We start from the raw sequence: 11,690 nt of genomic DNA, 5'->3' as shown, positions 1-11,690 counted from the left end.
TCCTTGTTTCCTTGCAGGAAATAAAGAATGTACTTGTAAATAAACAGGACAGCATGTGTAAACTTGTACATGTGTTAGTTGTAAATAAGCTGGAAAACAGTAATGGTAGACAGAGCAGTTGACAAATTTACTTCCACATCACCTTAAGCGAGCTTCTCCAATTCCAGGTTCCCTACCTCAAAATGTTCAGTGGAGCATTCTCCATCTCCTGCTGCATTTTTGCATGCTCTTATGGAAACAACTTGTAGAAAATATTTTTATGAAGTACTTGTGAGGACTATACTGCTTAAGTGTGTGGGATCAATATGAAAACACACTGACAAGGAACACTAAGTGTGTACAACTACCGGCTGTACACTAGTTATAGCTTTGACTGATCTGCAGGAGAGTGTAATGGAAATGCAGAAAAATATCAGTGAGCAGGTACTAACAGAAAGGTACTGAATATACTTTGAAAAAGTCTTCATTGTCTTCTTCTTCTTTTTCTTCAGCCTTGTCTTGTCCTGTTCCACTACAGTGTCAATGGGTTGAAGCAATGTTAGTAAAGGTAAGAAGTTAAATAGGAATTGGAGTCAGTGATGGTGGCCCAGGATGGTAACTAGGCCACATACTGTAGTCAGCCAGCCACCAATCAGTGACCTCAAGCTGTGTGGACTTCTACTACTAATGCATCACACCCATCTGTGTAACAAAATAAGGCTGCTCACTTTTGGATAAACTGCAGCTCAGCCCTCTGCCAACTATGACAGCAAGTCATCACTCCCACATAATTCGGTATGACACACTAATGCCACACCTCCTACAAAGTCAGTGAGTTCCACAACTCCTACAAAGTCAGTGAGTTGTAGTAGTATTTAAGCTCACCTGAACCATTCAATCAGCATTTCGCCAGTGTGTGTCAATAGGAGCTGTCACTGTAATCTGCTGGTGCCAGGTCACAAATGAGGAACCTCTGCCTTTCTGCCCCGCCTGGGCAGCCAACAAAGCCAGCTGCTCAGTGCTGCCCAAAGCCATGAGCGGTGTTTGACCACTGCTGTCAGCTCAGTGCCAGCATACCAGATACACCAACTCAGTATCGCCTCCTGAGAAGCACTTGTTCACCATACTCTGCTACTACACCAGACAATTACATGAAGAAGAAAATGTACTGCAATGTCTGTATGAGTTGGGAGTTACAGGGTGGAGTCCAAACTGTATAAATGAGTAAATATGTTATAGAGAAGTTATTGTATCCTCACCAGGATCTTCTTCTGCTTCACAAGTCCATCCCATCTTTGGCAGAGAACCATGCCCAAATGCAGTGAACCCTTCACATTTCCCATAACATTAGTGACAGTTGGTGGTTGGATGCCCTTTCTGACAACACACCTTTTCCTCTGGGACAGAATTCATGAACCCCATCTGTCTGTGTCTAGAGTCAAGCACAGCTTCAAGTGCGAGATTGTTTTCTAAATGGTTGTCATCATGGTGTCTGAAGCAGGGATGTGGTAACCAGCCTTGTATTTATATAGCTGGAAGTGGGAATCTACCCAGATACCACATCCAGGCTGTCCAACACACTGACCCGCACCGTTAATGCACAGGGCAAATCCAGCCTTGGGCTGGTGCACCCCCCCAAACCCTGGAAGAAGTGAATTAACGCCCTCAGCCATCTGGGTGGTTCTGGAAAAAGTACTTGGAAAATTCTGAGAATGGAATGAAAACTACAAATACACTCTTGGAAATGGAAAAAAGAACACATTGACACCAGTGTGTCAGACCCACCATACTTGCTCCAGACACTGCGAGAGGGCTGTACAAGCAATGATCACACGCACGGCACAGCGGACACACCAGGAACCGCGGTGTTGGCCGTCGAATGGCGCTAGCTGCGCAGCATTTGTGCACCGCCGCCGTCAGTGTCAGCCAGTTTGCCGTGGCATACGAAACTCCATCGCAGTCTTTAACACTGGTAGCATGCCGCGACAGCGTGGACGTGAACCGTATGTGCAATTGACGGACTTTGAGCGAGGGCGTATAGTGGGCATGCGGGAGGCCGGGTGGACGTACCGCCAAATTGCTCAACACGTGGGGCGTGAGGTCTCCACAGTACATCGATGTTGTCGCCAGTGGTCGGCGGAAGGTGCACATGCCCGTCGACCTGGGACCGGACCGCAGCGACGCACGGATGCACGCCAAGACCGTAGGATCCTACGCAGTGCCGTAGGGGACCGCACCACCACTTCCCAGCAAATTAGGGACACTGTTGCTCCTGGGGTATCGGCGAGGACCATTCGCAACCGTCTCCATGAAGCTGGGCTACGGTCCCGCACACCATTAGGCCGTCTTCCGCTCACGCCCCAACATCGTGCAGCCCGCCTCCAGTGGTGTCGCGACAGGCGTGAATGGAGGGATGAATGGAGACGTGTCGTCTTCAGCGATGAGAGTCGCTTCTGCCTTGGTGCCAATGATGGTCGTATGCGTGTTTGGCGCCGTGCAGGTGAGCGCCACAATCAGGACTGCATACGACCGAGGCACACAGGGCCAACACCCGGCATCATGGTGTGGGGAGCGATCTCCTACACTGGCCGTACACCACTGGTGATCGTCGAGGGGACACTGCATAGTGCACGGTACATCCAAACCGTCATCGAACCCATCGTTCTACCATTCCTAGACCGGCAAGGGAACTTGCTGTTCCAACAGGACAATGCACGTCCGCATGTATCCCGTGCCACCCAACGTGCTCTAGAAGGTGTAAGTCAACTACCCTGGCCAGCAATATCTCCGGATCTGTCCCCCATTGAGCATGTTTGGGACTGGATGAAGCGTCGTCTCACGTGGTCTGCACGTCCAGCACAAACACTGGTCCAACTGAGGCGCCAGGTGGAAATGGCATGGCAAGCCGTTCCACAGGACTACATCCAGCATCTCTACGATCGTCTCCATGGGAGAATAGCAGCCTGCATTGCTGCGAAAGGTGGATATACACTGTACTAGTGCCGACATTGTGCATGCTCTGTTGCCTGTGTCTATGTGCCTGTGGTTCTGTCAGTGTGATCATGTGATGTATCTGACCCCAGGAATGTGTCAATAAAGTTTCCCCTTCCTGGGACAATGAATTCACGGTGTTCTTATTTCAATTTCCAGGAGTGTATTTGTCAGCCTCCTAGGTTTGGTGCTATAGAGTCCATGAAGAGTATTAGCAGGATACACAGACATATGCAAGCAATTATTCTTTCCACAATACATCTGAGAAAGGAATGGGAAATATTCTAACATATGGCGTACTAAAAAATAATCTGTGCTGGACATTGCACAGTTATTCACAAAGTGAATATGTAAAAGCATATGATAAAGCAGTTAAGAAATTTGCACCAAACAGCAAGAATTAAACCATGTGGCTTGTGTGAAGTGTTGGGCATATACATTTTAAAACTTGGAGCTCGTTTTCTATGTTCAAATATTGTACAGTGTAAGAGATGTTTGAGATGTATAAGTGATGTGACATAACTAAAAAAGTATCAAAGAGCTTTAAAAAAGTGAAACAGAACACACTTTTGTTACAAATCATGCTCAGCTGGGATTGAGCCCATTATGAGCACAAGAAATATTGTATTACATCAAGTAAATAAATCATATTAATAAAAAAATATAGGGACACAGAATTTTACTTATTTATTTGGTTTTGATGTATCAGACAAATGTTTTTGTTTGTTGATTAATGATAAAACATGAGATTTGTAATGACAGATGCAACACTTTCATACAGCAGTTTTCTCCAATCTGGATACATGCAGTCTACTTTGTATCTACATTTTGTCCTGGTTCTCAGAATGAGGACAGTTGGCAGCCAATTATTCACATGTCAGTATTTGTTAAGACGGTTCACTGATGGGTGTTCAGACTCAAAGCATGCTTATTGCAGTTATAAAATCAGCATCACAAGGTATGTTTTGAAGTTCTTTGTTTGCAATTTGAGCCAGTTCCTTTTCAACAACATCTGCCACTTTATCCTGAGAATGTTTTGTAAGCCATGTTGCTATACGTGACAGGAGCCAATTAAAAGGACCTAAGCCTGTCAGCTTCAAATTTATTCCCTCCAGACGTTGTATATCCAGTTCCTGTAGGACCACGTCACAGCCTTTTGGATCATCATCTCTTTTACTAAATGATATATTTAGCAGTACCTGAAAAAAAGAAACATAACTGTCATAAACAGTTACTTCAAATTCTTACCAGCTGCTTTTCTACAAGATACACATGTTCTGATTTTTGTTTGTAATAGAGATTTTATTAACTGTTTTATTGCAAAAGATGCATATTGGTTAACCATTTTCTTTCTGAAATGAGTGTAAGAAGAAAAAATCCTACTATTATGAATTAACCATATTTTAATTTCATGTTTACAGATATGCACGGCATATATGCAGTACAACTGACTTAAATGTCTATTTCTTAAAAATACTACAACATAGAAGTCTGTATTAACAATGTTAGCAACAGTTTACAAGTTTGTTATTTCTACTACATTAGATAGGTGTGTTTTTACTTCAGTTACACCAAATAAGAAAAGTTATGTAATATTTGCATACACAGAGATGTATTTAGCAATAACTGTGTACCTTTTATGGGTATGATGTGAATTTGTATTATTCATTCATTCATTGTGTTTTTAGGGTTCCATCATAAAGGAGAACCTTTAGGGATGTGAATTGAGCCAAGAATATATTTAATAAGTGAAGTAGTTGTTACTAATGTTAAGCTCATATAAATTGCTTGTGCTTACCTGAACTAACTAATCTTAAGCTAATAAAAGTTAACAGAAAAGCCCCCATTTTGAAAAAAAAATACAATATTATGAAAAGGATAGATCGCTACTCACCATATAGAGGAGAGCTTGAGCCACAGACAACCGCAACAAAAAGACTGTTATACATATGAGATCCCAGCCAATAGGCCTTCTTCTAATGTAGAAAATGCACACACATTCATGCAAGCACAATTCACACACACCTGACTACTGTCCCTGGTCACTGAGGCCACAGCAAAAATGATCTGCTAGCACCATGAGTAGACATTAATAACAGCCATACACTAAATGAAACATTCTAGGTACAATTTCTTGGGGTCCAGATGGATAACAATTTAAAACAAAATCAACACTTACAGAAACTAATTAAGAAACTAGAGTGTACACTGTACCTGAAACAAAAGTAAATATAATATCTACAAAGCAGAAATGAATAGCAAGAATATTGTGTAAAGTAGATAATAGCACATTCCGGAGAAACCTTGTTAAGGATCTTGGAATCCTTATGATATTTTTCAGTACATTTACTGATTAATGATTTTTTTCATTGACAATAAAAATCATTTTCAACTGAACTGCAATGTATTCGACTGCACTACAAAGCATGAAAATATTTTTCATGTACACTTTGGCTTCTTGTCTAAGATTCAGAGTGGTGTTATGTACTTCAGTACAAAGCTATTCAACAAGTTTCTGTCTATTTTTTTTCTTTTTTTTTTGGTCATCAGTCTTCTGACTGGTTTGATGCAGCCCAGCAGCCCACCACAAATTCCTCTCCTGTGGTAACCTCTTTATCTCAGAGTAGCACTTGCAACCTACACCCTCAATCATTTGTTGAATGTTCTCCAATCTCTGTCCTCCTCTACAGTTTTTGTCCTTGACAGTTCCCTCTAGTACCATGGAAGTCATCCCCACAGGTCTTAATAGATGTCCTATCATCCTGTCTCTTCTCCTTATCAGTGTTTTCCACATGTTCTGGATGTTCTCCGATTCTGTGCAGAAACTCCTCATTCCTTACCTTATCAGTCCACCTAATTTTCAACATTCATCTGTAGCATCACATCTCAAACGCTTTGATACTCTTCTGTTCCAGTTTTCCTACAGTCCATGTTTCACTACCATAAAATGCTGTACTCCAGAGGTACATTCTCAGAAATTTCTTCCTCGAATTAAGGCTGATATTTGATATTAGTAGACTTCTCTTGGCCACGAATTCCCTTTTCACCATTGCTAGTCTGCTTTTGATGTCCTTCTTGCTCCATCCACCATTGGCTATTTTACTGCCTAGGTAGCAAAATTCCCTAACTTCAGCTACTTCATAACCATCAATCCTGATGTTAAGATTCTCGCTGTTCTCATTTCTGTTACTTCTCATTACCATCATCTTTCTTCAATTTACTCCCAATCCATACTCTGTACTCATTAGACTGTTAATTCCGTTCAGCAGATCGTATAATTCTTCTTCACTTTCACTCAAGTTAGCAATGCCATCAGTGAATTGTATCACTGATATTCTTTCACCTTGAATTTTAATTCCACTCCTGAACCTCTCTTTTATTTCCATCATTGCTTCCTTGATGTACAGATTGAACAGTAGGCGTGAAAGGCTACATTTTTGTCTTACACCCTTTTTAATACCAGCACTTTGTTCTTGGTCATCCACTTTATTACTTCCTCTCAGCTGTTGTACATATTGTATATGACTCATCTCTCCCTACAGCTTACCCCTACTTTTTTCAGAATTTTGAACATCTTGCACCATTTTACATTATCAAACGCTTTTTCCAGGTTGACAAATCCTATGAACGTGGCTTGATTTTTCTTTAGTCTTGCTTCCATTATTAACCACAATGTCAGAATTGCCTCTCTAGTTCTTTACATTTCTTAAAGCCAAACTGATCGTCATCTAGCACATCCTCAATTTTCTTTTCCATTCTTCTTTTTATTATTCATGTAAGCAACTTGGATGCATGAGCTGTTAAGCTGATTCTGCAGTAATTCTCACACTTGTTGGCTCTTGCTGTCTTCAGAACCGTGTGGATGATGTTTCTCCAAAACTATGTTGGTGTATTGTGAGTCTCATACATTGGAATGTTTATCCATCCCTCTGCCTCTCTAAGTGCAACTGAGGGGGTGGAAATATTTTTCAAAACAGCAGCTTTCTTTCTAATTTATATGATCCAGTTTCTCAGACATTAGCATGAATAGCATTAAGCAGTATACTGATAGTTTATTATTAATACTGTATACAGATTAAGCTTCTGTGGTTTGCTTATCTTTTGTTAATGAATATCTTGAAGCAGTCCATGCCCTTGAATGTTGCTGTACATGATTGCAACTGTGGAACACAATGAATGAATGAATGCATGAATGAATGTTGTTTATTTGTTTAGTGATTTTGTGCATTATTTCATCTGTGGAAATCATTGAACTGTTATGCCAGATGATTAAATGGTGAATTTTGACATCAAAGATTTGGCAGATTTGGCAACTCACAGAATGTGGCACAGGTGTAACAATAGAACAATCCTGTTTCTGTACTCAGCATGAAGCTTTACATTTGTCAAAGCTCTGTGTGTGGTCTGTTTGTCATCCTGTGATAATGTCAGATTTTGTGATTCATTACCTCATTCATCACTTGTCTGCTTCTCTTTGTTCCATGTCTTTTGAACATACTTCACTGTGTCTGCAGTACTATAATAATAATAATAATAATAATAATAATAATATTCAAGAGGACCAATCATTTACAACTTTCCAAACATCATAATTTGGCAATAGTTCACCCTCCATTGTCTATGAGGGATGCTGATCTTTCATGTAGTGATTGTAGGTGATGACAATACACAACAGTCAACTGTTTTCTGCAGTACTTTACACATGGCATTTCAGGCAGAAACAGAATGGACCATCATCACATAAATATATGCTCTATCTTCAGTGTTTTCCAAGATACAGCTGTTTGCATGTATAATAGAATGAAAATAGTGCAACTGAGAGTAAATTAATAGTTTTTCAAATGTTGTTTTTTTTCTTGATTTCCATCTAAAATATTACTGAAAAACTCTAAAACAATTTTTAGCAATTTTACAGTTTAAGTAGACAGAAGAGTTTCCAGTGGCTTTAAACAGTATCTTTATATGCTTAGTGGCTTGTGCATGCAACACATAATAAATGATTTATGTATGACGATAGTATCTGTTCCCGAAAGAACAGTTACCACAAATGACCATGAAGCTTTGCTAGAAATGAGATGATAAATGGACACCCTGGCTGTAAACAGGTGTTGATGTACTTCATTGGGGACATGTTGAAAATGTGTGCTCCGACTGGGACTCGAACCTGGGATCTCCTGCTTACATGGCAGATGCTCTATCCATCTGAGCCACCAAGGGCACAGAGGATAGTGTGCCTGCAGGGACTTATCCCTTGCACGCGCCCCCTGAGACCCACATTCCCAACATGTCCACACCACTACATTCATAGTGTGCCTGATAGATGTTTGCCCATCATACTCATTACTTGTGGAAGATTAATCTACCAAGTCCCGTATTAGTTCAGGCATAGTGTGTGCATTTGCACAAGAAGGTCAGTGGCTGGCAAGCCATATTTTAACTATATATGACGGTAGTATCTGTTCCTGAAAGAACAGTTACCGTAGATGACCATGCAGCTTTGCTAGAAATGAAATGATAATTAAATGGACACCATAGCTGCAAACAGGTGTTGATGTACTTCGCTGGGGACATGTTGAAAATGTCTGCCCCGACCGGGACTCGAACCCGGGATCTCCTGCTTACATGGCAGACGCTCTATCCATCTGAGCCACTGAGGGCACAGAGGATGAAAATGATGATGATTAGGACAACACCACACCCAGTCCCTGAGAGGAGAAAATCTCCGACCCAGCCGGGAATCGAACCAGGGCCCTTAGGATTGACATTCTGTCGCGCTGGCCACTCAGCTACCGGGGGCGGACGTTTGAAGTGATGAACCAATGTTTCATTGCCTGTGATGATGTTGAACAGAAAATTGACATGATCAGCCTCGTAATACTTAAGCAATTCTACACAGGTGGTCCTTCATTGTTCTTTATGTCTTCTGTTAGATGGTGGGGAACCCAACGGGCACACATCTTTGAGTACCACAACTGGTGGACGAGTGTTTTAGCACTATCAACAGAGACATCCAGTTGAGCAACAAAATGTTTGATCGTGATCTGTTGATCACCTTGAATGTGAGTGTCCACATGTTCCAGTATTGCAGGAGTCATAGCCGTGTGCAGCTGGCCGGCTCATGGGAGATCAAACAGGTTTGCGTGACCTTGTTGCAGTGATGAAAGACCTCTCAACCAACAATTCAACATGCTTTTGATCACTGCCAGGTCTCTGTAGACATTCTGCAAGTGCTCATGACTATCTGTGATGCTCTGGTTTTCTGCAAAAAGAAACTCAGAAACTCAGTGACAGCTCTCTGCTTGAAGCACACCTTCGTTACAGATGCCATTTTGAAGGCTACATATATTGTCACCACCTATTTGAACTTCATTAAATTGTAGTGACTGAAGCGATGTCCCACAATGAAATCCGCATTACGTCAACCGAAATTGGCCAAGAAAAAAGAGTGTTGCATTCCTCATTGAATGTCCCATGTACAATTCTGATGGGGTACGTTATTGGTAAGTTATTGGCGTTGCTTTGTAAGCAAATAATGAAGCGACAGTTGTTTATTGAACTAATCTCGATTGTTATCTCCTGAGCAACATGAAAAACACAACAAGGCTGTGAGGCAATAATATGTTTTCCCACTCTTGTAATACTTGTTCCCTCTTCAATCACACGTGTTTATAGGATCTTTCTGCAATTATCTTAATTAGTTTTCCGGAGTAATCACATCGTTAAGCACTGAGGATGTTGTTAAAGCTGTTGCTTTGTTGGAAGATGATCTCAGCATGTATTACTTTATTTATTTTATTTATCTCTTGTTCCAGTGATCCATGTTGTGACACTATCACAGGATATGGAACATGTCAATTTTACAAGCTTTTGGCCAGAATTTATGGTAATACATAAAACAAAACAAAAACAGTAAACAGTAACTTAGACCCCACTACAAAAATACATTTTAGAGATAGATAGAGATTACAAAACAAAAACAGTAAACAGTAACTTAGGTCCCACTACAAAAAATAAATTTTAGAGATCAATAAAGATTACAAAATAATAAGTGTTACAATTTACAATACAAGAAATGTTAAACACTGTAGTTCAGGAACTCTTCTATTGTATAAAATGATTCTTGCAATATGAACCGCCTTAAGGTTGTTTTGAAGAAGAGATCATCATCTACCAAACACTTATTTCTTGAAGGGAGGGCATTAAAAATCTTACAGCCACTGAAATGGACTCCTTTCTGTACCATACTTAGATTTGGCTGTTCATAGTTGATATCATGTTTCCTTCTAGTATTGCGACTGTGATATGCACTATTCAGCTTAAAGATGGATTTTTCTTTCCTTATAAAGCACATCAAAGAGAATATATATTGCGCAGTGGATGTAAGTATTTCGCTTCTTAAAAAGATTCCTGCATGTGGCTCTGGGATGGACTCCACACATGATCTTTATGGCTCTTTTTTGTACACACAGTACTCTTTTAGCCAGTGGCTGATTTCCCCAAAATATAATTCCAAATGCCATAATTGCATGAAAGTAACCCTAATACACTGACTTCATGGTTTCCATATTTCTATATGAAGAAACAATGTGCAATGCGTATGTTGCTGAACTTAGTCTTTTGCATAGTCTCAGGATGTGGTTTGACCAATTCAGTTTGCTATCAATATGCAAGCCTAGGTATTTTGAGGAATCAACCCTGGTTATTGTCTGCTCACCTATTTTTACTACTATTTCCTCATCTTTGGATGTTGTGTGGAACTGAATGTAGTTCGTTTTACAGTAATTTAAAGAAAGACCATTAATGTTAAACCAGTTCACCATTTCATTTAAAACCTCATTTGCTGTTACCTCAAGTTAATCTACTGAATTATCAATAAGTAGTGTAGTGTCATAAGTGAAAATGGTGAATCTACAATATTCGGTATAGAGAGAGAGATCATTTACAAATATAATAAAAAGTAGGGGGCCCAGAACTGAGCCCTGCGGCACTCCACATGTGATGGTACCCCATTCTGAAGATAATGGGACACCATCTTGACTGTCTACTACAACTTTTTGTTTCCTGTTTGTCAGATAATTACACCTTCCACCATTTCCAGAACCGCAAAAAGATACAGTGAAACTGGAGGTCATGCAAGGAAGCCAGGATCAGGCCCAGGAGGAGCAACCTCGGCAAGAGATGGTCACTTCTTACACCTTCAAATTCTCTGCAACCGTCGCACCACTGCTGTTGAAGCACAAAGTCGGCTATGCCATATTCGAGGGCTCAGTGTTGGTAAAGAACCGTTTGAAGGAGACTGGAAGGAGCTAATCTTCAGTCCAGAAGACCTGCTACAGGCTCAGAACTCGCCAGAGAGCTGACTACGTTCGTCAAGGGGCTATCGCGGTTGGAGATTGCAACGACGAGAGCAAGTGTTATTCACCAATGAGTCGCAATTTGGCCTGCGATGACCCGACGGTAGAGAAATGTTTTGTAGAAGGCCTGGGAAAGGTATTGTCTTCGCACATTCTCTTCCAGGACACTTTTTCGTGGCGATTCTCTGATGGTGTGGGCAGGAATCAGTATGAATGCAAGGATGGATTTGATCTATGTGGAGTTTGGGGGACTTATTGAATATCGGTATTTGGAGGAATTCCTTTTGCAGCATGTTGCACCTTTCGCTCCATTTATTGGTGATGATTTTACACCAGTGTACGTCAATATGTTGCAATAATTGTAGA

At 40.8% G+C, this 11,690-nt stretch overlaps 1 protein-coding gene and 1 non-coding gene across 3 annotated transcripts in view; both read right to left on the bottom strand.

Moving 5' to 3' along the window:
* Nucleotides 1-3,640: 3,640 nt before the first annotated feature.
* Nucleotides 3,641-11,690, bottom strand: part of LOC126162884 (uncharacterized) — a 248,543-nt gene continuing 240,493 nt past the window's right edge. For both annotated transcript variants that reach the window (XM_049919685.1, XM_049919684.1), the window contains exon 5: nucleotides 3,641-4,169. In XM_049919685.1, coding sequence (XP_049775642.1) covers nucleotides 3,888-4,169 — 282 coding nt within the window. In that variant the 3' untranslated portion in view covers nucleotides 3,641-3,887. The remainder of the gene's footprint in view (nucleotides 4,170-11,690) is intronic.
* Trnat-ugu (transfer RNA threonine (anticodon UGU)) lies at nucleotides 8,554-8,628 on the bottom strand. The gene has a single exon. It is a non-coding gene; the product is annotated as a tRNA-Thr (tRNA).

This window comes from Schistocerca cancellata, chromosome 2, assembly GCF_023864275.1.
Source record: "Schistocerca cancellata isolate TAMUIC-IGC-003103 chromosome 2, iqSchCanc2.1, whole genome shotgun sequence".
Taxonomy (NCBI): Eukaryota; Metazoa; Arthropoda; class Insecta; order Orthoptera; family Acrididae; genus Schistocerca; species Schistocerca cancellata.
This window is presented reverse-complemented; position numbering and strand designations above follow the sequence as displayed.